The sequence below is a fragment of the Balearica regulorum genome, chromosome Z, assembly GCF_011004875.1.
Source record: "Balearica regulorum gibbericeps isolate bBalReg1 chromosome Z, bBalReg1.pri, whole genome shotgun sequence".
NCBI lineage: Eukaryota > Metazoa > Chordata > Aves > Gruiformes > Gruidae > Balearica > Balearica regulorum.
The window spans coordinates 76,219,455-76,246,135 of NC_046220.1; the positions used below are offsets into that span (position 1 = coordinate 76,219,455).

The 26,681-nt window shown below is 57.0% G+C and overlaps 1 protein-coding gene across 5 annotated transcripts in view; it reads left to right on the forward strand.

Annotated features, from left to right (window-relative positions):
* ATOSB (atos homolog B) overlaps window positions 1-26,655 on the forward strand; it is a 40,784-nt gene extending 14,129 nt beyond the window's left edge. For 2 of the 5 annotated variants that reach the window (XM_075740323.1, XM_075740324.1), the window contains exons 3-12: window positions 2,143-2,296; window positions 15,806-15,898; window positions 16,502-16,703; window positions 19,576-20,832; window positions 22,341-22,399; window positions 22,687-22,786; window positions 23,267-23,425; window positions 23,848-23,916; window positions 24,380-24,585; window positions 24,907-26,655. In XM_075740323.1, coding sequence (XP_075596438.1) covers window positions 19,756-20,832; window positions 22,341-22,399; window positions 22,687-22,786; window positions 23,267-23,425; window positions 23,848-23,916; window positions 24,380-24,585; window positions 24,907-25,060 — 1,824 coding nt within the window. In that variant the 5' untranslated portion in view covers window positions 2,143-2,296; window positions 15,806-15,898; window positions 16,502-16,703; window positions 19,576-19,755 and the 3' untranslated portion in view covers window positions 25,061-26,655. The other 3 variants (XM_075740326.1, XM_075740327.1, XM_075740325.1) reach the window with 3 other exon arrangements.
* The last annotated feature ends 26 nt before the right edge of the window (window positions 26,656-26,681 follow it).

Genomic DNA, 26,681 nt, shown 5'->3' on the forward strand with positions numbered 1-26,681 from the left:
ATGAGCAGGACATATGATTACAGACAGTCTCATGGTGCTGCTTCCTCCAATGTGTGATTTATGGTCTGCTTCTCAGGCTGTGAGTCTGAGCTTATCTCAGACAAGGCAAGAATCAGGAGTGCTGTCACTGTGCTCTTGCCTATGTGCAGGCTGCAGAGGCAATGGCATGGCATTCCTCACTGTCTCTGCTTTGCCACTGGGCATGGAGCAATGGCTACAGCTGGAGGCAGGAGCAGAGGAGTCCTTGCAGGAGTGACAAGGGGAGTGCATGGTCCCACCTCCTTTGTTCCTCACCCCTATTCCTTCCGTGCATGGAGTGTGTTTTGTAATAAACCTGCTGAACTGAGGGCAGGCAGAGCAAAACCAGGACACTGTAAAGAGTTGCGAGTTCAACCCATGCCCGTGTTGCAGCAGCGGTGTGGGACAAAGGGTCCTCACATGAACATCTTGGTAGTTGTTTGTATGGGTGATGAGGATGGTCAGAGACATCTCCCCCCCCCGGCCCCCGCGCCGCCCCTGTTGTGTGTATCAGATGGGTCCTGCAAGCCACCAGCAGATTGTCAGCACAGCTCTTTTGTAGGTAGAGGGTAGACCCCGCCTTGCTTCTGTGAAGCATTCTTTATTTGAGGCAGTGCCCTAAGGGTTAAGCCACACTTGCGGGATAGGGTTTGTAGCGGGAACAAAGAGGGCTTTTAAGGTCTGTGTTGGGCTAGGAACAGAGGGAATGGATTGAGCCTTTCCCAGTGTGTTGAATTACAAAGGTCATGGAGACCCTTTTGCTGGGAGGCAGCAGCAATTGAGGTCCCCGCTGGAAGTGGGACAGAGAGAAAAAAAATTGTGGAAGTCAGACAGAGCAACTTCACTGGGAGCTTTAAGACCAGAGTGAAAACCAGAGCCGTATCCTGAGATGAATGAGTGTTGAACACAAGGCTGGGAGCCAGGAGGCCAGGTCTGTAAGCTTTGTGCAGGCCGCCTGCCCTAGGTTTTTTGGGTGGTTTGGTTCTGGTTTTCCCCCTCTTACTGCATTCACAGCTGCCCCTGCCCCCGGCACCTGAATTTGCAGCATCACTGGTGTGGCCAGCACTTGGGCCTCTCCAAGAGCTCTGAGCTGGTGAAGGCTGCAGAGGGTAAAAGGCAATGCCTGCAAGGTAAGATCTCTCTAAAATGCAGAAGAGGAGACAGTCCTGGGTTACCTGCAGGCACATTTTGCCTTGACAGAAGAGGGAAGTTGACTTTTCAATGCCTGCCTGAGGTAAAACTGGATTTTTCAGTTTTCTGCTTTTAGTTAAGCAGGAAAGCCCAATTCTAGCTCCTTTCCTAGCCCCCCTTAATGTTGTCTGCTCAGGTGCCCCGTGGGGCACAGTACCAGAGACTACAGCAAAAGAAGCTAGGAGAGGGATGGATGGCAGAAACCTTTGTTTCCCTTCCCACAGCGAGGTAGAAGGAAGACACAGCTAGTTTCCGTCTCGAGCTTCAGATGGCATGAGCCAGCCAGCCCACCCAGGATGTGTATGGAGGGCTGCAGGACGTGCTGAGTCAACAAGAGCATCCCCTTGCTGAGGGCGGGGGACTGATCAGGGCTGCCGAGACAATAGGGATTTCCCGCTTGTGGGAAGGGTGAGCACCAGCTGGGAACCACACGGTGGGCTTTCCAATTTTAGCAAACTTGGATTTATGTTACCAACCAGAAAAGGCAGTTTAGTCCTTAAAACTTTCAGACTGGGTTAGCAGGCACTTGGCCGTTCAGCTCCATATCCTGGCACAGGCGTGCTCCCCCATCTAAGCTTTCATTTAAAGAAGTTCCACATCTGGTCTTTATGTTGGGTCAGATGACTTTGGATGTGATTTTTGGAACAAAAGACTGGTGCTTCACTGGGCTCTGTCTAGGAGATGAAAGCTTGTCCCAGGGAATACTCCGTAAGGGTCACTGCAGCGACAACATAAGTTAACAGCCTGGAGGCTGCTTTACTTTTTCAAGCACCATAAAGGGAGAACTGTGGGGAGCACAGAGCTGCTGTGAGAGGGAGAACTCAGAAATGGAAGGCTTGGTTCAGGGCTCTCAGAAACGATGACATCTTCTGTTCACCTTGGTAGGTCGCCTGTTCTCAGAGTTGTTCTCTTTGTGTTTGTTTTTGTAACCAGGAACATTTCAGCAGAAGCGTCGACTTCGTGTACTACTTGCTGCTTAGCATCAACATTGAGAAAGCCTGAACTGCTCCATCTGTTGTTGCCCAAAATCTTCTCATCCTGTCCTCTGGCATCACCTGCGCTGCAGAAGCATGCCATGGACATAAAGGTGGGTGAACAAACTGGCTTCTCTCTGCTGACAGTTCCCAGCTTGCTGACCGGAAGCGTGCTATTTGAATGCAGCAAGATCTTGTCACTGTGCTTTGGAAGGATGCTCTGCCACTTTTCTTAGCCACCTGGGCTGCAGAAGGGGAACACAAGGCAGTTGCGAGGGATCCCCTTGGTGTGGGAGAGACGTCAGAAGCAAGATCAGCTTGGCCGTCTCCTCTCTGCTCTTCCCCCCCCCAAGCCTGGCTGGAGTGGGGTGCTGCGGATGAGGCATTACCCCTCTGTTAGTCAGAAATGGGGGGGCTGGCCATAAATTGTCTTAATCTGGCTCAAATCAGAGTAGTCCCTGGCTGCTCTAACTGGATGTAGGGCACATCTCTTGGCTTCTCCTTTGCCCAGGGGCTACGCCGGGGAGCTGGTCTTGTCTAAGAGCTCACGTTGGTTATTGCTGATTTCTCAAGGGCTCCCAAAGCTTGTAGGGAAGCCCATCTTTTCAGTGGTGACAGGCTGATTTAAGCATGTGCATTTAAATTGCTGGGTCTGCCCTGCTGGTGGCTGCCAAATTTTGTTCAGGTGCTTGCCCAGTGCTGTGACCTTGGTGACACTGTGACTGCAGCGTTGGGCCTACCTTTGTGCTGAGTGATGACACACGGTGAGCACTGTGGATCTCCCCTGCTGCCTCCCTTGAAGAGACCCTGGGGACTGGAGCATCCTAATGAGAGGAGGGGTGGTATGCAGGGGAAGCTGTTAAAGCCCACAGTACCCTGTGTGACAAAAACTTGGTTGTCTTTGCCCTGAGATAGGAGAAAGGCTTTGTGTGTCCATGGTGAGGATCAGGAATGTGAAAATCTTTGGAGGACCCATAGTTCTGACATACAGTCCTGACCTTTGACAGAAAATTGTTCTTTGTCCCTATTAATATGTGACATCCCAGCCCAAAACTTTGTTGCTCCCTCCCAGCCAAAGGATGGTTTAATCTGGCCTTATTCCAGGGTGGCAGGGCCTCCTGACCTGGCTGGGGCTGTGTGACCCTGCTGGAGATGTGATGCTTGACTGACTTGTCCGATTGCAGCACTAGCAAGGCTTGGCCTGAGTAACCTGTGTGTGGCTGTAGGCAAAATGCTGCAGTTGGCAAAGTGCTCCTGGGTGAAAGGGACCAGACCACCTTGTCAGCACAACTCTGACCATGGGATGTGGAGCAGAACGGGTGAGGGAAGAGCCTGTGTCTGATCCCAGTAATCTTCTCCTGTAGTCAATGGGAAATGAATCTTCCAACTATGACAGGCAGAGATGCAGGTCCACGATTGCGTGTGCTGCACAGAACAGCATCTTCCACGCGTGCCAGCGCTGCTGTGCTCTCCTTGACGCAGATGGATGTGCTCTGGTACACATCGCTGCTTGCCAGCTGGGAGGTGTGCGCTGCAGCTCTCGCTGGGCTCCAGCACAGCTGCAGTGTGTGGTCTTCCCCTTGTTGCCTCTGTCTGTTCTGGATCCCTCCAGGAAGGAGGGTGAGGTTAGCTGGAGAGCCCTCAGAAGGGGTGATGCTGGGGGAAAGGTGAAGGGAAGGATGTGGGGCAAAGTCTGTTTGAGCTTCAGCTCCTAGCATAAGGGGGATTGCTAGTTGGAGAAGCAGCCTGCAGAGGACGTGTATAGGTAGCATTGTGTGCATGGCTTGTGCTGTCCAGATTCACTAGCTGATGCTGAGCGACTGTAGCTGTGTTTAGAAGAAATCCCCTCCTGGCTCCCAGGAAGCTCTCCACCTTGGAGAGTCAAACTGGCAAGAGGCGTAGCCTGGGGATGTGTTTATGTGTACCCAAAGGCAGGTTAGTTGGCAGACAGCTTGCCTCTGGATCTGAGCTGTGACAGCGCTGGGTAGCCCTCCCACAGCCAGCCATGGGAGTCAGGCTGCCAGAGGGCTGATAAAGCGAATGGGTTTGCCTGGTAGGCAGCCTCAGAGCCTGGAGGAAGCCCTCCCCCAGATCGCTCCTTATCTCGGCAGTGCTTCCAGCCTGTGTTTCTGCCCTGTCTCCCCGCTGTGGACTTGAGTCAGCGGCGTCATCTCTGCCCCTCCTGCCACTGGGTGCTGTTGGAGGCGAGGGCTCTGGCACAGGCTTCCTGCCCAGTTTGCTGCCTTGCAGAGTTTGTGGCATTGCCCCTATGACTGTGGCCAGGTTGCACACACACATTCTCACACACGTGCGTGTGTGTGCACAGGGCTGTGGCAGAAATGGGTGAGTCAGGCAGGAGGAGGGGGTGAATCACAGAGGAATGACTCAGCGGGAAGCAGAGGGCATATGTTCTCCTAGGGCTGGGCTTTAAGGGCGCCCAAGGGCCTGGCAGCCCATGCTGTGTCCCCTGGGCAGTGGGGTGCAGGTGCTGGAGGAGAGCTGGGAAAGCCGCAGGGCTCAGCAGGTAGAGGCAGTGCCTGTGGCTTGGCAATGGGCTGGCATCTGGCTCAGCCATGTGCCAAACCCATGCTCTGCCTGTGTTTCCCCCAACTCTGGGTACGTTGCTGTCCCAGAGGGACCTGGGGCATCCTTGGTGCTGAGGCTTTCCCAGGAGGGACTGAAGACAAGCACCACAAGGGAGCAGTGCGGTGACCAAGTATCCCAGTCTCTGCTGCATGGGGTGGATTCTTGTCCCCATGCAGGCAGTGGGGTGTCCTGCGCAATTTAGCAGGTCTCTGTCCTGGTCAGATCCTGCCCAGCAACCTTCCCTTCCATTCTGAGAGAGCAGAGAGAGGATGGAAAAATGAATGAATGAATGATCCCTACTGGAGCAGTGACAGATAAACAGATAGTTCTGGATTGAGTGAATGCAATGTGGAGGGAGAGCTGGGGGGAATCTGCACTGCAGATCTGGGAGCATGGCTGGTCGTTGGCTCCAAAATCCCTTGTGTGGCCTGGGCTCTGCTGCAGACCCTGGGGCATGTTGGAGGTTGTGGATGGCTGCTTCCCTCATCCAGGGACCTGCTCTGGGCTCTTGAGTTTCCATCTAGCCCAGCTGGTCTCTGCTGAGTTTGACTCCTGATAGTGCTGCTCATCACTCCTGAGGACAGGTCCCTCGTGGGCATAATGGAGGTAGCCTGGGTGTCGGTGCCACAGCAGTGAAGCCAAAGCTGTCTGTATTTAGGGCCAAACTTCTTGGAGCGGGCACTTGGAATTCCTGGCTTGGGATAACCTAGTTGTGTGGCAGCAGGCACTGGTATTGCTACGAACCAGAGCGATGATCAAATACTTGAACAAAAACAGCCCCCACTGGTCTCAGTGTTGAGGTGAATCTCTTTTTTTTCAACATCCCCAACGTGTGTGGGTGTCTGCTACTCAGTGCTGGCTGCAGGTACTTTCTGTCCTCCCTAGTGGCACCCTTGGCTGGGCAGGATGGAGACTAACAGGCTCCAGCAGTCTCCAGAGATGCGCTGGAGCTCTAGCCCTGCCATGGGGCTTCTGGCGTGCTGCAGTGGCTGAGAGCAGTGGGTTTGTGCAGCCTGGGAAAGGGAAGGCAGTGAAGGGGGCTCCAACTGCTGCTGGCAGCTGTGGATTTGGAGAGAAGCCGGAGCTGGGCTCTCCTGCAAAGTGCCTAAGGACAGGACAAGAGGCAAAGGCACACAAGGGAAATTCCAATTAGATACTAGGAAAAATATTTCCCTACAAGGGTGGTTAGACTCTGGAGCAGGGCCCGGAGAAGGGAGGCAGTCTCCACATTTGGAGACTTTGAGCCCTGGGCAGGGGCAAACCCTAAGCAACCTGCTTGATCTTGGCCCTTCTGTCAGCAGGGTTGGACCAAAACCCTCTGAGGTCCCTTCCCCTGTCATTGTTCCCCAGTTCTGCAGTTCTCTGGGTGCTTGGCAATGTAGCATTTCATGGCTTGGTGGACTGGCTGACTTGGAGGCAAATGGAGGGCTTGAGGGGTGGTTCTGTCTATCCCCTTCTCCTGGCTTGCTTCATCTTGTCTGTAGGGTATTGGCAGTGCCAGGAGATGGAGGCATTGTGTTAGCAGCGTTGCCCAGCTCATGGCTTTGCCCCAACCTATCTCAGCTGGAGCACCCATCTCTCCAGAGGTCTGCATTACTCTCTCCCTGCACAAGCACAAAAAACCCATCAGTGGTGAAGCACAGGGTGTAAACCATCCACCCCGCTCCGCTGGCAGAGCGGAGCTGTGATCTGTAGGAGGGTGCTGGCATTGTTGAGAGGCTGGGGAGAACACTGGCCCCCCACTCTCTGGCTGGAAGGGCTCCAGGTTTATCTTCCCCATGGTGCCTGTCCCAGAGACAGTGGTGATTGCAGGGTAAGTCACCAGTAGTCTTTTTAAAGGCTCCAGCTGCCTGACCATTCCAAGCAGATGGAGGCTGAGATGAGCCCAAAGGACTGTCTGGAAAGAATTACTTGCTCCCAGTATTTTCTCTTTCTTTGCCAGCCTTTTATTCTCATGGCTGCTCTTTTCCTGATCCTGTCCTTCTGCAAGACTGACTGCTGGCAGCTTTATCAGCCTTGTCTTCAGAATCAACTTTGCTCAGCAATTTATTGTGTCTCTGAGCTTTGACCGTGGTGCCTGATACTGCAGAAGCCTACGTCCAGTGTGGAAGTGCTCAAAGGGTGTTTGGTGTTTGCCCCATCCTGTCCACAAGAGCAGCGAACCTGAGCAAAGGAGGCTGCCTGTAGCCATGGCACCTGGGCAGGGCTGACCTGCATCAGTAGCTTACATCTGCCTCCCTATCTGGCAGAGGCTGGGAGGATGTCCAGGCTCCCACATGCTTTTATGTGGGTTTTCAAGGTTTAGGACATTCCCATGAGCCTGTGTTAGTCCCCAGATCCCTTCTCAAGTTGCTCCTTTCAGCCTTTGCCTTGGGCTCACTGATGCTGGGCCCTGTGTGCTCCCCCTCAGCAGTCTGCTCATTACTCAGTACTGCTCTGAGCACCCTTCATCACTTGGATATCCCTGTTACAACAGCCGTGCACACCAAGAGCAGCAGAGTCCGGTGATCTGTGCCAAGAGGCCCCCAGGGTCTGTTGCCAGCTGCATGGGTAAATCACTGTGTGTCCAGAGACAAACTGGTTCCTGGTACTCCATGGAAAGCTCCCGAGTCTCTTGTGGGCTCCATCTCCCTAGGAGGGTCAGGTCTTGGGGGACGTCTGTGTCCCCAGCAGCATGACTGCCACCAGGGTTGGAGGTGTTTTAGACCCAGTTGCCATAGCTAAGGTGGTTTCTGAGGTCTGTGAGTTTACGTGTTCCTGCAGAAGCAGCACGGCAAAACACGGGCTGGAACAGTGGCAGCAAGCAGATTTTGCGCAGGGGCCTTTGCATCTTGCAGGAACTGACGTGGGGGCTCATGTGCTGTGTACGAGGGTTGTCTGGGTCCACAGCTGCATCTCAAGCCCATCCCAGTTTATTATCGCTTCTGTGAAGACGGAGGATGCTGATATGCAGGTGCCCTAGTGCTGTGTAGTCCGTGCAGGCTGCACCTACCAGATAGCCCCAAGGACATGTCCTCTCCGGCTTCCTCCTGACATGAAACACCGGTTGAGCCTTGGCTTCCTCCATCTGCACGCAACATCCAGGTGCCAGGTGGATTCCCCCTTCCGTCCTGAGGGCATCCCCAGCCACGTGCATTGCTTGGAGCCCTGGCAGCCCTGTGGGAGCCCAGCCTCTGTCAAGGGGGGATGGCAGATGCACCTTGCAGAGGGCTCTGCTCTCAGTGGAGCCCTACAGGTGGTTCAGGCTGTGTGGACCAGGTTTGCCAGTTTCATGGAATGAAACAGGAGATGGGCTGTGTCTCCCACTGCTCTGTGTGTGGGTATGCCTGCAGTCAGACATGCCAGTCCCTCCTACCCCCTTGTTTCCCTTCAAAGGGTCTTGTGCACTCATGTGTTTGCCTCCATCATGTGCAACAGCGTTGAGTGTTTAGGTGACAGCTGTGACACCCTTCTCCTAATGCCAGCAGGGTGTTTCTTGCCTTCAGTCCCACAAAAGGAGAGACTTCCCTTTTCCCTGACAAGGCATAGGACATTGAATTAATGGTGGAGATACTCCTTTCCTGCAGTAGTCCTGGATGTGTCCAGCTCTTTACAATCAAAGACGGACAAAGCCTCACCCTTATGGCCCGAGTCCCTGCCCAGCCCATGTCACCGCTCTGGCCTGTGCTAGACTTGAGACCTTCTAAATCGCTGCTGGAAAAGGGTGAGTTGGGTGGGTGTGCATGGCCATGTGTGTGTGGTATCTCCTTCTCACCCCCATGCCACTTAGATGTCTAGCACAGGGAGTGGAAAAGATGCTGAATGTTCCCACAGCTACTGCAGCGTTATCTGCAGGCTGCAGCTTGGTAATGATGAGCCAGAGGCCCAAGCACCTCCCTTAGAGGGCTCTTACAGTAAAAGGAAGTGTATCGCAAGAGGGGTTGTGGTGGGGACAGGCAGTTCCCATGGGGTAAATGCTACATGTACAATCCTTGCTACCTTCCCCACCGCAGGCACTTTGGCTGCTCGCTCTTCCGATGCCCAGCTTTGATGCCTGTGTCCAGAGCTGCTCGGGGTAATGCAACATCCCTGGGACCTTCTCCACTGCCCTGCGGTGCCCTGGTGACCATTTGGGGAGGTAGGGAATGGTGACGTTGCTGTGGTTCTCCCAGATGAGTGTCGGGGACTCATGAGCAGAGTGTGTGCAAGGAGGCTCAGGCTAGCAGGGCTGTAGGTGAGTGGCCGGCAGACATGGGCGGAAACTGGAGTAAGTTATGGTATGAGCTGCAGCAATCAGGAAGCAACAGAGCACAGATGGGTAGGGAGCTGGGGACACAGAGGGTATGCATGGGGGTGCGTGTAGGAGGGCAGCATCTGATGGTGGAAGAGGATGGGGTTGGGTGGGAGTGAAGAAGAGCATGTTTGTGGGGATGCAGAACTCAGCTGCCATGTGAAGGATGTGGGAGAGGTGAAGGGTTGTGCATCTGGGATCGGGCAATGTGGATGGCTACAGGGCATTGTGGTACAAAAGGACCTGGCTTGGTGAGGAGGGAAGGTGGGACTGTGTATGGCTGTGGCTGTATGTAGTGGTCACCAGAGGGAGAAGAGAGGGAACAGCAAAGGTGGGAGCAAAAGGAGTCCTATCACCCCCCTGACTGCTGTGCTGTCTTCTCCCGGCTTGCAGAGCATCAGCCGCCCCCCCGCCCCGGGCTCCCAGTTAGAGGCTCATGTTTCTGTACCCTGCTTGTAGTGATGGAGACCGGGCTGGGCTGTTCATGCCACATAGTTAGATCACGCTTCCCATGGTGCGCGGCCCTGGACAGGGAGCTGATGGGACAGGAGTTACCAGTAAGCAATTGCCTTTCTATTGGGGTTGAATAAAATGGGTCGGGATAGGGTTCCCAGGGCTTCTGATGCAGACACCACCCCCAGGGCATCATTCTGCCTCTTGGGACATCAGATTAAAAGGACTGATAATTCTAATATTTGTGCATCACTTAGTATGGTGAGGGTTTAGTTGTGCTTGGACCTGGGGCAAGCTTCCCTTAGACAAATGGCCTTATTCAACTTGAAACATGGCAGTGCATCGGTGCCCTGGTCACAGCCGGAGACCCCTGGCATTGTGCAAGTGCAGAGCAGAAGTGATCCCTGCCCCTCTGCCAGGACCCATTTGCCTTCTCGCGGCCATCCTGTGACCAGCTGCACAGGCGCGTGACTTTGTAATCACTGATGGTGGAAAATTTTTCCATCGGTTGCAGTTGGCACCAAGGTCTGGAGTGGAGCAGCTGGTCTGTGTGGTCATCCAGTGGCTGAGGTCGCTGTCCCTCAGGCCACTACCACTGGAGAGGGACAGGAGGACTGGAAGGGAGCTGGCCTATATGTCTCTGTGCCTGGGTGGCCAGGGGCTTGCTTTTGCTGCAGATGATTTCTTTGTTGCCCCGGGGTGACTGCCGACGCCGCTGTGCTGCTGCAAGGTCAAAGCCGTTGGGCTCGGTGGATGGCCCTGGTGGCAAAGCTTGCAGGCACGGTGCCAGCTATGCCTTCCCCCCCTGGAGCTGCAGTGCAAGGCAGCTACCCTGAGGTGAAAAGACTCAGCTTTTTATCAAGTGGAGCCAGCCCAGAGGAATTTTCCCTTTGTGACCAGCTGTTGTCCTGGGCCTGGCTTGTATCCTCCAGCACTTCCCACTCAACGCTGCCTTGGAGAGGGGAGTGGGGTCTGGCCCACCCTCTGTACTCCCTGCGCTGGGCAAGTAGGTGCCACCTCGGGCTCACGGGGGTGAGTAGCCGCCATGGAGCCCAGCAGCATCCTGCTGCCTCTGCAGGGATCCTCTTGGGCAGCGGAGAGTTTTCCCCACCCCCAGCTCTGCCGCTGCCTCTTTGTTTTCTGGCAGAAGCCTCCGTGCCTTTTCATTGCCGTTGAGGCGCTGAGCAGGAGCCTACATGTGCTGTGTGTGCGTCTCGCCGGGAACGTGATGTTGGCTGGCAAGCCTGCTGGGCCAGGCATCTCCCTTGCGGGGCTGTGGAGACCTGCGGGCAGCTTCGGGGGTCTCCTTTCCTTGGGCTGTTCCTCCGGTCGAGCAGGGCTTTGAGGCGGCTGTTTTCCTCTGTGAAACGCTCCTTTGCATTGGCAGCGTTTCTGCACCTTGCCACAAGTGGAGTAAGTTGGATGGGAAGGGGCTGGTCCTCGGCTCGGCTCTGCTGGGGGCTCGGACTCTCTGCTGCGGTCCTCCCTTGCCCTTGCTCCTGCTGAGAAGGCACCTGAGATTAGAGCAGCGCCAGGGGCTGCAGAGCTGGATACAGCCGTTGCTGAGGATTGCTTGTGCTGCGCCTGCCTCTCCGTGTATTTGATCTCTCGACTTCCAGCAGGGACTGAATTCCTGTGCTGGATTCTGGGCTCGGCTCTTGTGAAAGGATCCAATTATTTCAGAGCTTTGAGCATCTCCATTTGCTGCCCATATTTGCGGTGCCCGGGTCTGCGCTGGCTGGAATTCCAAGTGATTAACGTGGCTGTGACATCCCTCCTAGGGGTGTTATCTTTGCTTGCTGTCCCCCACCGCCCCCCTCTTCTTCCTCCGGCAGCGAGTGAAACAGGCAGGCAGAAACAAAGGTCTGTCCTCAACCTGGGCTATCCTCCCTGTGAGCGGCTGCTGCATGGGATTTCCTTGCCCTGCCTGCTGCAGGTTTCCTGCGCTCCTGGTCGAATGCTGGAGCTGGGCGGCTGTGGGCTGTATCGCTGAGGTTTGAGACTGCTGGTGCTGGGTGGGCAGGGGGTGCTGCTGGTTTTGGAGAGCTGCCCGATTGTCCTGCCGGATTTTAAGCTGCTTTTCATTCTTTGACTGTGCTTCCCTGGGGAGAGGGGCAGCCGTGCATGGAGGGAATGCTGGTGGGGGGCGTTGGACGTGGGGGAAAGCTGTACACAGGTGGCCGTTGTGTAGTGGGATCTGCCTGCAGACCCTGTGAGCCCCCCTTCCCAGATGCAGGCTATTGTCAGCATCGCTGCCTGTATGTGAGGCACCCAGGCAAGGTGTGCAGAGGCGATCCATGCCGAGACATGGGGCATCAGAGGGAGCAGGGGTAAGCCCCAGGGCTGGGAGCACTGCTCCAGCTCCCCAAGCTCCCAGGAGAGGTTTCATTGTGTTATCCTGGGTCGGCTGAGTGGAAGGGCTCCATCCCTACAGCACCTGTGCATGGGTCTGGGGAGGCACCGCACATCGCTGGGCAGACCTCAGCCCCTCAGGAGCCTGCTGCAGCCTGGGGCCCCAGCAAGGCACCCTGCAGGGAGGGCTGCCCTGTCCCCAGAGGCTTTTGCACCTTGTCTCCTCCTGCAGGATGGCAGGAAGGGCAGCAGCAGCACCTCACAGACACAGGTGCTGTGGGGCAGAGGGAGGTGTTGGGTCTGTCTCTGTAGAAGCTGTCTCTGGTGGTTTCTAGGAGGTCACACTCCTAACATGGGCGAACCTCTTGCACCATCCTTCCCCTCTGGGCTCGGGCTCCCTCCCCATTGTCAGCGCAGGGGCCAGCACTGAGTGAGGCTCTGTGGCTGCATAAATCTGGCATGGCAGGAGGATCCCTGAGAGCAGCACTTGCCCTTGCAGTGGGACAAGGATGCTCTCTTCCTCTGCATCCTCCCTCCCTCCCTCTCCCTTGATTCCACCGAGTGTTAGCTCCTTCCTCCCCAACCTGAATCCTAGGGGAGTGCCACAGCTGTGTCCAGGCCAGTCATCTTTCCCTTCAGGCACAGTTTGCTCCTCCAGCATATCTCTAACCATCTTCCCTCCAGGACTGCCACCTCTGCTATGGATGGTGCTGAAGGTGGTCCCCCACCTCATGTGTCTGTCTCTCTCCTGATGGTGATATGCCTGATCTGTCAGGCTGGGGAGAAACCCTTCTCTGGAGGCAGCATTGCTGCTGGTGCTGCCATCCTTCAGGGTTGTGGAAACTTTCTGCCTGCTGGCACTTCTCAAGCTCTGCTCTTAAACTGTGCCAGGGAGCTTTTTGATTTGCCCTTGCACTGGTTAGATTTCCTTCCCTCTTCTTGGGTTCAAATAGGACCAATGGAGCTGTGACTTATCCTCCCGGCAGTCTGCTTCCAGCAGTTTCTGTTGCCTCTTCTCTTGCCTTGTGCTCTGCTTGCACCAAGGATGATTATTTGCCCTCTTGTAATGGCAGTCCCTCTCTTTCCTGGCTGCTTCATCCCCAGTGAGGCTTTGAAGTTCTCCTTAGCATTTCCTGGGAGAGGGAGCAGGAGGGAGGAAGGCAGCCCAAGCCGCTCTGGCGTTGGTTTGGGGTTTTTTTTGTGGTCTAAATGGTGCAAGGATGCCTCTCGGCCCTGCCAGCCCTCAAGCATGGTGCTGTGTCCCAGACCAACGCCTCTTGTCCTCCGGCCGTGTGTCCGCTTGACTCACTGGCAGTGTTGCTCTGGGAAGCTGCATGGATCCCCGCTGGGTGAGCGTGGCCCCTTTGGGTACATCTCTTGTTCTTCTTGTGCCACTGCCGTGCTGCCAGCCCTGCCAGGCTCCCCTTTGCAGGGGTCTGCCAGTCCTGCCCTACGACAGATGCCCCCCACCTGGCAGAGCTGACCCTGCACCCATCCTGCTTCCTTTCTGGCTGGTACAGTACAGTTAAACCATCCACAGATCCTTTTGCATGCTGTAGCCTGGCATGCGGTACAGCTGCTGCAACACCCAGCCAGGGACCCTTCCTCACCCACCATCCTGCTCTGTTGCCACCAGACTGAGACCACAGTCTGTTAATCCTGGGTTGCCCCTGGATGTACTAATAGGAATGAAACCAGCAGGTAAGCCAAGCCCCTGACCCCCCTCCCCCAGGCCTGGCTGTGTCATTCCGCATCAGGGTCTGGTGGCTCGGTGGTCCTGGGGAACACAGTGTCTCTATCCTAGTGCCTGGAAGACACATTCCTGCAGGTCCTTTGGCACCGGGTATTTTGTGACTGTTGAAGTGTAGTGCCCATCCCCAGGCCTTACCGGGCTGGAGGAAGAGAGGAAAGCAGTGCCTGGCATAGCTCTGGATGGAGGTGCTGGGAGATCCTGGCAAAAACACAGGGCTCCTCCTGTCCTCTGAGCATTGAGGGGGCCTGGGAGCTTGGCAGGAGCAGGGCAGAGAGCAGGAGGAGCTCTGGCTGGGCTTCCCCAAACTGGCAAAGCCCTTTAAGTCCTATCTTAGAGCACCAGCACAGGCTGAAACACCAATAAAATCACCATCGCTTTGGTTTAGGAGGGGCGAAACCCGAGGCTTGTGCACATGGAGCCCCATGTGCTGCATCCAGGGGATGGTACCTGTGCTGCTCTGCTGAGCTGGTAAGGACCTGGACCTGGCTCTGTCCCATCTGGGTGGCCAGAAATGGGGCTCTGGCTCAAGGGGAGGAGAAGGGAGAGATGATCAGGTGCTGTCTCCTGATCCCTGCTTAGGGTGCAAGGGTCCCTGGTCCCTGTGTTGCTCTCGTGCTCTGTAGGGGGTTGGTGGGCTCCCACTGGGTGCTATAAGAGGCTGAGCCCTGCTGCAAACTGGATGGGCTCTCAGTGGGGAGGAGCTGCCCTGGGAGGCAGAGCTAAACACAGACAAGAGAAACCCCAAAGGCTTGGGGAGGGGGGATGGCAACCTCCCCTGGACATAGTGCCTTGCATCTTGAGGAGGGTGAGGAGCAGTGCTGTGCTCCAGCTGCTCCCCATCCCAGGCTGCTGGGCAGTCCTCCAGGTGGATGTACAAGGGGGTCCTAAGGTATACTGGGGAATATGGGCATTTCCCAGCACAACGCTTCAAGTACCTGGGCTGACAAAACACGGTGCAGCCCCTTGTGCTAAGCTTGTGCATTACTGGCTAGTGCTGGCATCACCTGGTGACTGGTGGTGAGATGTCGGCCGGAATGGATTTGTGGTGTCAGCATGTCAGCCTTTCCTGATGGACCCATTCTCCTGAAAGGCAGCTGCCGTTGGGGAGCAGAGGGCTCAGCCTGCCTGCACCAGGATTTGGGAAGGGCTGTGGCTGCAGAGAGACATGGGAAGGAGAAGGAAAGGATGCAGGTGGAACTGTGTATTTGTCCGGGCATGGACGTGCGCAGGAAGGATGTGGCTTTCTCCTGCCACGCCATGCTGAGTCTTGCTGCTGGTTGCTGATTTTGCTTCCCAGTGGTTGACTGTGCCATGCAAGTCACGGTACAAACCTCCCCCAGGGGTGGAGGGGAGAAACAGGAGCCTTCCTGTCAGGCAGAGCACAGCGTGTTACCACCTCAACATCCACCCACAGCTGCGGGCATTCACTTGCTTTTCTACCTGCCTTGGTGCAGGCCCCATGTGGGGTGCCAGGAGGAGCTGATCTTTACAAAGAGCTTTTGTTGAGGTTTTGGACCAGAGGTTTGTTATGCTACAGCATTGATTTGTCCTGCTGCAAGTGCTCCTTGGGAGCTGGTGTATTGTATCTCTGCTCTGGCTGGTTGCTGGCGATGCCCTTCCCCAGCACTGCTGGCGGTGGCTTTTGGGCTGGCTGACTGCTGGGAACTGGCCATGACTGCCTATCAATTCCAAATCTTTTCGGAAATGTAATGAAAGACCAGCCTGTTTCCTGGGGCAGGCGATGTCAGGCAGTGATCACAGTGAGTGACCTGCTGAAGCTGGCTTCCCACCTGCAAGATGATGGGGTGCAGAGCTTGCTGGACCAGGGTGCCACAAAGGGGGTGCATTTGGGTGTTTGGTGCCCCTGAGCATCCCTTCGGGGATTTTGTTCGTCTGCCTGGCCCTGCTGTTTTCAGCATTCTGAGCTGTGCTTGTTGCTGGGTTGGGATGCACAGTGGGACAGACGGTGGCTTCCCACCAGATAGCTGCTGCAGTGAGCCCCTGGTGGAGGGCTGCATGAAGGCATGGTCCCCAGGGATGGGCAGCATTTCCTCCTGCACCTGGAGGTTCCTGGGTTAGCAAAGCCTATGGGCTGCCCCTGCCACAGAGGGGCTGAGGGTGGAGGTGCCTGAGGATTCCTGCTCACTCTCGATGATGTTGCACCACGAGCTGCTGCCCTAGCTGACTCTCCTCCTTGCCCTCTTCTAGGCATCAAAGCTGCAGTGCCGGTGGGTTATGACAGCAGGGGAGCTGTATAGCATCTGCCAGTCTCCATCCTGCATCAAGGGCACGTCTGAGCAGGTGAGTGCTGTGCACATGAAAGGACTGCTGCTCTGCGCTGGGGAAAGCTGGTAGGGGGGTCATCATGGCTCAGAGCTGTCAGGCTCCAGGTTTCTGCCTTCCCTGCCAAGCATCTCTTATTGGAAGAAAACAATTGCAAGCTCTTCTCCTTGTCTGTAGGGCCAGAAAGCACCCTGTGGTGTGAGTGAAAGGGGCAGAAGGTGGACATGAGACCAGCAACTAGCTGGAGGCCCAGTGGTTGCTGGTGATCTGCAGTGTCTTGGAAAGCAAGACATGAAATGGTTGCCAGGAAGAAACAGGGATCTGTTCATATGCACAGGTTTTCATACAGGAACACATGCAAAAGGAGTATGAAACACAAGCCAGGTGTGAGAGTTCATGGCTTAGCTTAAAATATTTGTGGCTTAAATGGAAATCAAGGTGATAGCGCTGCCTGAGAAAGCCAAGAGGTATGTGGCCTTTGGGTTTGGGAGGTTGGGAGAGGCTGAGCCTCAATGCTGCCTTCTCTGCCTGCGTGACCCTGCAGGTGGTACCCTCCTGCGCTTCTCCTGGAAAGTGTCTGAATCACTCCAGCCCTGAATTTCCCCCTTTCCTTCCCCTCAGAGCCACTGTGGAAACTGAAGATCTGGAGAGGACGGTGCAAAGGTTCGGAGGCACACCGTGATGGTGGGACCCATTCCACGGCAGCCACGCCGCTTCTGGGGGGTGCCTGACTGGCAGGTGTCTTCAGCTAGTTGTGCCAACGACCACCTGCTGCAGGACAGGGAAGTTAATCCGGAGCAAAGCGGGGCTCTGCTGCAGAAGGGTGAGTGTGGGGGGCAGGCAGATCAGGCTACAGCGTGGCAGCTTACGCAGAGGGGTTGAGGTTGGAAGGGACCTCTGGAGGTCATCTGGTCCAACCCCTCGACTCAAGCAAGGCCACCTAGACCCATTGCCCAGGACCGTGTCCAGATGGCTTTTGTGTGTCTCCAAGGATGGAGGCTTCACAGCCTAACTAACCTGTGCCAGTGCTTGGTCACCCTCACCGTAAAAAAAAAAAAAAAGGTGTTTCCTAATGTTCAGACAGAACCTCCTGTGTTTCAGTTTGTGCCCACTGCCTCTTGTCCTGTCACTGGGCACCACTGGAAAGAGCCTGGCTCCATCTTACCTGGACTTGTGCAAGGCATTTGACACTGTCCCGCATGACATCCTTGTCTCTAAATTGGAGAGACATGGATTCGATGGATGGACCACTCAGTGGATAAGGAATTGGCTGGATGGTCGCACTCAATGAGTTGTGGTCAACAGCTCAATGTCCAAGTGGAGAACGGTGATGAGTGGCATTCCTCAGGGGTTGGTATTGGGACTGGCACTGTTCAACATCTTTGTCAGTGACAGGGACAGTGGGATCAAGTGCACCCTCAGCAAGTTTGCTGATGACACCAAGCTGTGTGGTGTGGTCGACACGCTGGAGGGAAGGGATGCCATCCAGAGGGACCTGGACAGGCTGGAGAGGTGGGCCCGTGGGAACTGCATGAAGTTCAACAAGGCCAAGTGCAAGGTCCTGCACGTGGGTCGGCGCAATCCCAAGCACAACTACAGGCTGGGCAAAGAATGGATTGAGAGCAGCCCTGAGGAGATGGACTTGGGGGTATTGATTGATGAGAAGCTCAACATGAGCCGGCAGTGTGTGCCTGCAGCCCAGAAAGCCAACCGTGTCCTGGGCTGCATCAAAAGAGGCATGACCAGCAGGTCGAGGGAGGTGATCCTGCCCCTCTGCTCCGCTCTGGTGAGACCCCACCTGGAGTACTGTGTCCAGCTCTGGGGGCCCCAGTACAGGAGAGACATGGAGCTGTTGGAGAGAGTCCAGAGGAGGCCACGAAGATGATCAGAGGGCTGGAGCACCTCTGCTATGAGGACAGGCTGAGAGAGTTGGGGTTGTTCAGCCTGGAGAAAAGGCGGCTCCGGGGAGATCTAATTGTGGCTTTCCAGTACCTGAAGGGGCCTACAGGAAAGCTGGAGAGGGACTGTTTATGAGGGAGTGTAGTGACAGGACAAGGGGGAATGGATTTAAGCTGAAGGAGGATCAATTTAGATTAGATGTTAGAAAGAAGTTCTTTACTGTGAGGGTGATGAGGCACTGGAACAGGTTGCCCAGAGAAGCTGTGGATGCCCCATCCCTGGAAGTGCTCAAGGCCAGGCTGGACGGGGCTTCGGGCAACGTGGTCTAGTGGAGGGTGTCCCTGCCCATGGCAGGGGGGTTGGAACTAGGTGATCTTTGAGGTCCCTTCCAACCCAAACCATTCTGTGATTCCATGATCTTCTTTGCACCCTCCCTTATATATATTGATGAGATCCCCCTGAGCCTTTGCTTCTCCAGGCTGAACAGTCCCAGCTCTCCCAGCCTTTCTTTACAGGACAGATGCTCCAGTCCCTCAGTTATCTTAGTGGCCCTATGCTACACTCTCCTAGGTGTGCAGTGGCCTCACCAGTGCTGAGCAGAGAGGAAGGATGACCTCTCTCGACCTACTGGCAATACTGTGCCAGCCCAGGACACTGTTGTCCATCTTTGCTGCAAGGGCACATTGCTGGCTCATGGTCAATTTGGTGTCCACCAGGGTCCTTTCTGCAGAGCTGCTTCCCAGCTGGTCAGCCCCCAGCATGTCCTGGTGCATGGTTATACCTTTCATCACTCCTTTTAAACAAAATCCTTGGGTTCAACCACCCTGGCCTGCCACTTTCCCATCCCCATCACAGCAGGGTCAAAATACCAGGTGCAGCCTTGCTCTCCAGATAGTCTTGACCCACTTGGAGAACCAATCCCCCTATTGCTCACCTGCTCCTAAGCCTTTGTTCCACAGGAGAAGGCAGAGCTGCCAGGCATGGGCAGTTTGTCAGACTCTGGAGCTCCCCGATCTGCTGGTGACTTTTCCTGCATGTCCTTAGCTCTTGCAGCCATTTCAGTATTTATCATGCCAGAAAAAACTTGTGGCCAGGATTCTCATAGCTCTCAAACTGGGCTGAAAATCAAGTGAGGCACCGTGCAGCATGGAGGAGGTCAGGCCCTCAGGGCCAGCAGGAGTGGGTGGATGGTGCAGGAGCCTATGGTGGGCTCTGCAGCCCCTGGTACCACGCAGCTGCTAATTGAGGTGGTGGAGGTCCCTGCTCCGAGCTGGTAGAGATAACTGTGATGTTAGGTCAGGTTTCTGTCCGCGCCATGGGGCTGGCAGTGTAGGGCACCAGCCCTGCCTTGTTTGGCCCTTGTGGCTGGGACAGGTCATCTTGTCGAGCGCTGGGAGATCTTGTTGCTGTTGCCCAAAGGGGTGATTACAGGCCTGAGCCCCTGGGACTGGTCTGACCTGCCTGACTCCTGCGCTCCAGAACAATGCAAGCACATCAAGTCCCTGGCAGAGGGCAGGCCCCCTCCTCCACACTTGTCCAGACTTGTCCCCAGTAGCCTCCAGCCCGGCTGGAGACTCCTTGCTGTGCGCAGGCCAGGAGGAAGTGCTGATCCTGCAGGTGGGTGATGCCGTAGGGTTCCCTGGGGAGCCACACCAGCCTGGTTCCTCTTCCTGTCCCTGGAGAGGGAGGTCTGAGTGGGGCTGAACAAGGAGCTGCCTGCATCCCAGCAGGTCCCTTGCAGCCAAAGAGGACAGGGATCCCAGGCTGATCTCCATCCTCCTTCTCTCTCTTTTCAGATGCTGCATTGCAGTGCATCCCATAACAGAGGGCTCACCCGGACGTCCTGAGCAAGGCAGGGACAAGCTCCCACCTCCTGTCCTCGCTCCCTGACCTGTGGCACTTCACAGCCCCCCTCCTGCTGCTGCATGGGCTGTTCTGACTCCGGCTCCGCTTGGAGTCCAGGCAAATAAGGCTCCATGCGGCACATCCATGCAGAAACGTCCCTGCCCCCAGAACGCAGCAGGGACCCCAGCCTGTCCCGGTCCAGTGGAGAGGCACCCTTGGAGCCTTCTTCGCAGCACTGCACGCGCCACAGTATCCTCATGGGCTACAATGAGACAGAGATCAAGCGCCAGAAGGTTTATCAGGTCTCCATCTTCTCCCATCTCTCCAACTCCTCTGAGAGCACAGAGCAGCAGGCAGGCAGCCGGCTGGCCATCAAGAGAGGTTACCCTGAGCAGCGAGCTCCGGAGAGGGGACGAGATCCCAAACGAACTCACTGGGGTGGCAGGGTGGTGGATGGCAAGCGTGATGGGGGCCCTGGGCCGGCCTCCCTCGATGATGATGACACCTTCGAGGATGGTCTGCTGGTGGAGGAGCTATCCCTGTGCGGCTCTGCCCAGCACTTCTCCCACAGTGGGCTGCGAGTGGTGGAGCACCGGTGTGAGGGCAGCCCTAGCCACAGCCCCAAGGCCAGCAGAGAGGACAAGTCACATGATGTCTCCTCCTCCTCCTGGCCCCAGCACGTTGCTTGCAGTACTTTGCACATGAGAGGCAGTTGCCTTGCCTCATCAGGGGATCAACCTACAGACTACGGGGAGAATGGGGAGCAGGCAAGTGGCCACAACTTACTTCACCTTGATTTGCACAATATTGCACAAACAGTCCCTTTGGACTCTGATGGGAAGAGAGAGAAGCCAGGGAGCAGTCCAGCTCACAGCAGCAGGGCTAGTGGAGAAGAGGAATGGCCAGCAGTGGCCAACGGGTGCAAGGAGCCCCCAGCTCTGCAGACAGCACTCAGCCCTGAGCCCAGCAACCTGACCTCCCTGGAGAAGACGCCCTGCGGGACCAGCCAGCTCAGCAGCAGCTGCCCGGCCAAAAGGAAGCTGCTGCCTGCTGGCGAGGTTGTCGCCGACTCCTGCTCTGAGGATGAGAGCCTGTCCCCGCCAGCAAGGAAGAAGAGGGTCCTACTATGCCATCCGGTGCCCACGGCCTGCCGCAGCACCGATGCCAAGGGGGCCCCATTCTGGAATCACCTGCTTCCCACAGCCAAGGTGAGCATTGCTTGTGCCGGGAGGCAGGGAATAGCCTGGGGATGCCCAGGGCTGTCCTCGTGGGCGGCATGGTCCATCTCGGCACAGTGCCCTGTCCCTGTGACGCAGCACTCGTGTGAGCAGGGCAGCAGCTGACAGCCAGCTCTGGGACACACATCTGTAGATTGTCACCAGCTCCTGACACCTCGTAGTCACTGGATTCCCTGCTTGCAACCAGCTCTTTAGCCTGGAGAGCCTTGCTTGGACAGGGTATGACCTCCCCCTGATAGCAAGAGTTGGACACATGGTGCGGCGCCACACTCAGTGTCTGACAGCTTCACGTTAAGCTGGACTTACTAGCAGGCTTGGGAAGACCAGCTGGCCTCTGCCTGCCTGATGATGAGGAAGGCAGAGATATGGGATGGCTTGCGTCCCTGGCCATGATATCCACCAGGACAAGGGTTTGGTGGCAGGGAGCAGGACTGGACATGCTCTGGCCAGGGAGTGGGAGCCCCAGTGCTGTATGCAGAGATGTGTCTGGCTTTTCTGCAGTTCTGGGGTGCTCATGGCATGTCCCCAGAGTGCCACAAGCTCTTAGAACTGGGGCGGACTCTGGAGGTTTGCAACCACCCTGCGATTCCTCCCTGTTAAGCTCTCCCTCCTGACCAGCTCCCTGCTTTCACCATGTCCTGCCAGCTGAGGCTGCAGCAGGCTCATGCCAGAGCTGGCACGCTCCTCTCTTTTTCCCTGGGACATCCCATGGTGCAGGGACCTGCAGGCACTGGTGGCAGAGCTGCCCTGGCTTCTTGCTGCTTGGAGACAGGACACAGCGTCCATGGGGCACAGCTCTGTCCCTGCCTGCGTGTCCTTTTTGGTGACTGTCCCCCAGCCTGGCTGCCCCCAGCACTGCCCTTGCAAAGTGAAGCCCTCCAGCAGCTTCCCTGGGTTTTCCTGCCCGGTCATGCCAGCCAGCTCCATCATCCCTTTGTGTTGTGCTGCCCTTTGTGTGGTTTCCAGAAGGGAGAACCCCTGAAAAGGGGACATCTTTAAAATGAGGCAGCAGTGTGGTCCTGGCTTTAACCCCCCCACCCTACAGCTGTAGGAGCCTGGCTGTGGGCAGAGGCGGGCAGCACGCTGCTCTGCCCAGTGCCACTACTGAGGACATTGCATGAATGACCATGGGATGGGACTTTTCACAGGCTGGTCAGGAAGCTTCATTGTATGTGCGAGGGGGTGTCTTGTCACTGTGATTTGTCCTGAGACTTGCTGTGCAGGGTGGGAGCAGTGGGCTGCACACTTGGCTTGGGTACCAGCACCCTCCTCCCCAGCAGAGCCACTTTGGGGTTTGGGCAGCCTTACATGTCCACCAGACACTGCAGCCCTCACCCTGTAGAGGCCACTGATGGTTCTCCATGGATGGGAGACTCTGATCTGCTGGGACTCTTGTGGGACAAGGCAAGGGGTGATGGCACCTTCCGGGATCCCCAATTGCTGCCCTAACGTGGTTCTCGATTTTGTGTTCCATCCAGAGCTCTGCGGATTGCACTGCGGTCGGGAGGAGGCTGAAGAGCGGGCTGCGCCTCAAATCGTGAGTGTCCCAGCAGCCCTGTGGGATGGACATGGGGTCCCCAGCCACCCCAGCACCCTGCAGCCACAGGGGAGGGTCAGGTTGGGTTTAATCCCTTTTTCCTGTCCTGCCCCAGGCGTCTCCCCTCCACAAGATGCCAGACTGTGGGGCAGAAGGTTTCTTTTGCCTCTGGTGGGCAGGAAAGTGAACTCAACCTCCATCAAAGAAAAGGACAGGGGGACCTGGGGAGGGCAGCCCTGGGCTGCGTGCTCTCTGGTCTGACAGCAATCTTCTCTCCTTTCTCAAAGGCGACATCTTCGGAGCAGCCTGCGGAGGGGTACCAGGTCCTCTGCAGTGCCCTGGGCCAACACCACCACTGTCAGCCATGCTCTACTGGGCAACTTTGAGGTAACGGTGGCCACCTGCCAGGGAGGGAGGTGGGTTCTGGGGGCTCCAGGCCGAGCTGGCAACGGGCATGAGAGGCTGAATCTGACAGGATCCCCGGCGTGGGGCTGAGCCGATTGTCCCCAGGGGCCTGGCATGCAGTGGCTGTGTCACACAGCCACCATCCGCCAGCAGGATGTCTCATCCAGCAGATCTTTGGGTGATGCGCCTGGCCCTTGCTGAGATGGCTGCTGCGGGGCTGAGCCGAGGCACTCTTGCTGCTTCTCTGTGTTAGATGGCTGGTTTTAGCCCACCAATTCAGGATGGGTCTGTCTCAGAGCAAGCAGGCAGGGCCCCTCACGGGTGGTCTCTGGAAAGCTGGGAGACATGCGAGAGCAAGCAGACACGTGATTGCAGTGGAGATGGGCTTAATCTCACCTGCAGCTTCAAGGTGAGGAGCAGGACTGGTGTTCAAAGGTCCGTAACGCTTCCCTTCTCTCTCAGGAGTCCATCCTGAAAGGGCGCTTTGCACCGTCGGGGAGGATCGAGGGATTCACAGCAGAGATTGGTGCCAGTGGCTCCTACTGCCCCCAGCATGCCACTCTGCCCGTTGATGTCACCTACTTTGACATCTCTGAACACAGCGCGCCCTCGCCTTTCCTGGTACGCGGACGAGGGAGGGCTGGGACCATTGGGGAGGTGAGTGGTGGCTGTACCCAGGCACTGTGCATCCTGGGGGCTGCCCCTCTCCGGAGAGTGCAGCTTGAGCAACCACCTGAGGAGACCACTGGCTGTGCCAGGAGCAGTATTTAACCAAAAAAGCAAAGAGGGGGAAAAAAAGGGAACCCTTGCAGGCATATAAACAGGCAGGCTGCTGCTCAGCTATCTCACAGCTGTTGCTTTGTCGTCACCTCTGTGTTGCTGCTTCTTCGTCCCTGGGTCTGGAGAGAGACTGAGCTGGGTGTCGTCTTGCTGCCTTGTGCCAGGCGTTTGTGGTGAGGGGGGGCTCTCGGCTCTGGGCCGGGTCCCAGCTGGGCTCTCCATGGGCTTTCTCCCTCTCTCACGTGCTCTTTCTTTTGCCCCAGGGAGTGATTGACTTGGAGGCCTTGGGAAAGAAGGGTTACAGTGTCCCCAAAGCTGGAACCATCCAAGTGGTGAGTCTGTCCCCTGGCCTCATGGGGAGGGGGCTGGGTGGGCTCCGGTCGCCCCCCAGCATGGATACGCTCCATTACATTGTTTGGCAGGGCAGCAGCCAGAAAGCTTATGTAGGGGGGATATGTGGCCACCAAGACAGCACAGCGGAGGGGAGCATGGGATCCCCAGGGTGCTTGCAGGGAGACAAGGTGATGAGAGATGCAGAGAAGGAAGAGGTAGGTGGGGAGGGATGGGGTCTCGACAGGAGAGCATGTACCTGTAGTGGGGATGGGATAGGAGCACAGGAGTGGAGGTGGGTGGAAAGGACCAACCTGCAGGCCTCAGGCTAAGCCCTCTGGGGCTGGTGTGGGGCTTTCTGGACCCTTAGGCCTGCTGGTGCTGCCCCCCAGATGCTGCAGCCCTGCCCTACAGATCCATTCTTGTGCCCTTCCTTGTCTCACCCCCTACCCCCTCTGCCCCCAGACCTTATTTAACCCCAACAAGACTGTGGTGAAGATGTTCTTGGTGACGTACGACTTCCAGGACATGCCAGCCAACCACATGACCTTCTTACGCCATCGCATCTTCCTGGTGCCCGTGGAGGAGAAGGAGGGGGCCACCGTGGCCACCAGCAATCCGCTGGGCACTGGCCCACCCCGCAGGGTCCTCTGCTACCTGATGCACCTAAGGTAGGGCATGCCAGGAGGGATGGATACCAGCCCATGGGTCACCCCTTGGCTCCTCTCCCATGTGTCCCTGCCTCCCCCAGACCTTCAGGCCAGAACAGGGGGATGGCAGCCTGACCCCTCACCCTGGGGAGGAGCAGGGACACTCCTTTAGGGAGGTTGGAGCTGCGACCCTGCCCGAGGGCAGTGCTGTCACTCTGAAGGCATAAGCGTGGCCAGCTTGACCAGGGAACAAAGTAGATGGGGGGGTTGTGTCCCACTGAGGTTGTCCTGCCCTTGCCTGGGAGCCTGAGTTCCCTCCACCCAGCTCTTGTCTCCATTCAGGTTTCACAGCTCCAAGTCAGGGAAGATCTACCTTCATGACGACATCCGGCTGCTTTTCTCTCGCAAGTCGATCGAGGTTGACTCGGGGATCCCCTACGAACTGAAATCTTTCACGGAGATGCCGAGAAACCCCTGCTACTCACCCCGGGCCTGACCTTCTCCATCCCCCAGGACCCCCAGACAGCCCCTAGACCAGCACTTTGCGGACAGATGAGTAAAGGGCCAGCAAGCAAGCACCACCTCAAAGTATCACCCTCCCTGCGTGCCCCCGTCCTCCTGAGCAGCATGGAGGCCATGCACGTGTCCTGTGGCAGGGCTAGGATCATCAAGGGAGCTTCACCGGGAGGGACAGGCTCTGAGGAGTGGCCCTGGCCCTCCAGGGCATGGTCAAGCCTTCTGCCCACGCTGCCGCCAAGTTGGAGACTTGGCTGGAGCTTGGGGTGGGAGGGTGAATGAAGAGTTGGGTGGGGGGCTCTGGGTGAGGCTGCCCATGCTGGTTCCGGGGTTGGGAGCAGAAAGTGCGGAAAAGTTTGTATTTATTAGTATTTATTGTTGCTGGGAGCGCAGAGGTGGCTTGTGCAGAGGATCGGAGGTGCTGTGCTGTTTTTCCCCCCACCCTGTTGGCGCTGGATGAGGCCCCTGGCAGTGCGGGGCTGCCCAGGTTGGGGCAGGGCTCTGGGGACTGTGAGGGTGACTGGGGTCGGGGACATCTTGACCTGTGGGAGACAAGGTGACCTACCTCTTGGCCAGGGTGCAGCTCCTGGGCTGGGGCTGTGTTAAAAGCCCTGGGAGAGGCTGAGACTTGGTTGGGCACCAGCTCTGTGGGGCCAGCCCCATTTCAGGCAGCTTGGGGAGGCCTGGACTTGTCCTCCCACCCCCCAAGAAGTCTGTGGCTGGCAGGGCCATGGCCATTGCCAGGAATCCTGGGGCTAAGAGACATGGCTATCACACAGATGGGAACCTGGGGCTCTCTGCAGGAATATGGGGGCAGGCCTCCTTACAGAAGCCTCCTGAGGCTGTGTGTGTGGGTCTGAGACAAGGTGGAGATTGCCAAAAAATCACAGCCAGGAGGTGGCTTTGGGCAGGGGCCTGCTGGCAGCGTGATCAGGTGCTGGAGGACGGGCAGGAGCCCTAGCTTAGTGCCTGGGAAGAGGAGAAGCAGTGGAGGATGTCAAATGGGAGTCAGGTTAGACCTTCATGAGGGGGTTTGGGGCTGGTCTGGAGCAGCCTGGGGAGCTGCGGGACAGGCTCGGGGGGGGGGGGGGGGGGGGGGCGTGTCAGAGAGGCGAGAGGGGGCAAGGGAAAAACGAGCGTGTCTGTTCCCTGTACCCGCGGTCTCTGCTAGGCTCCTGCTGCCAGCTCCGGCTGCGGGAGGAGGAGAGGGACTGGTCTCCGCACATCGTATGCCGGGCGGTGTGGGGCTGACGCCTCGCCGGGGTGGGTGTTGCTCCCCTCGGCTGGCGGAGCTGGGGCGCAGGGTCGGGTCAAGCCTGCACCGCACCGGGGTGGGTACGAGGTGCTGCTCGTTCCTGAGGGGCTGGGGTCCTGCCTTCCCCCCCCCCCGCCCCAGCACCGGGTCCTGGGGTCTCCCATGACACCAGGGTCCCGCTCCCCCCTTCTCCTTCCCCCCCCCCCCCCCCCCGGACACTGGGGGTGCCCCGGGTCCCACTCGCAGCGTCCCGGCGGTGGCGGGGAGGCTGTACCGGTACTTGTCGTGTTTGTTTCTAATTTAATAAAAGCCCCTTTGGAGACCGATCCCGGCCCCTGCCGCTCCC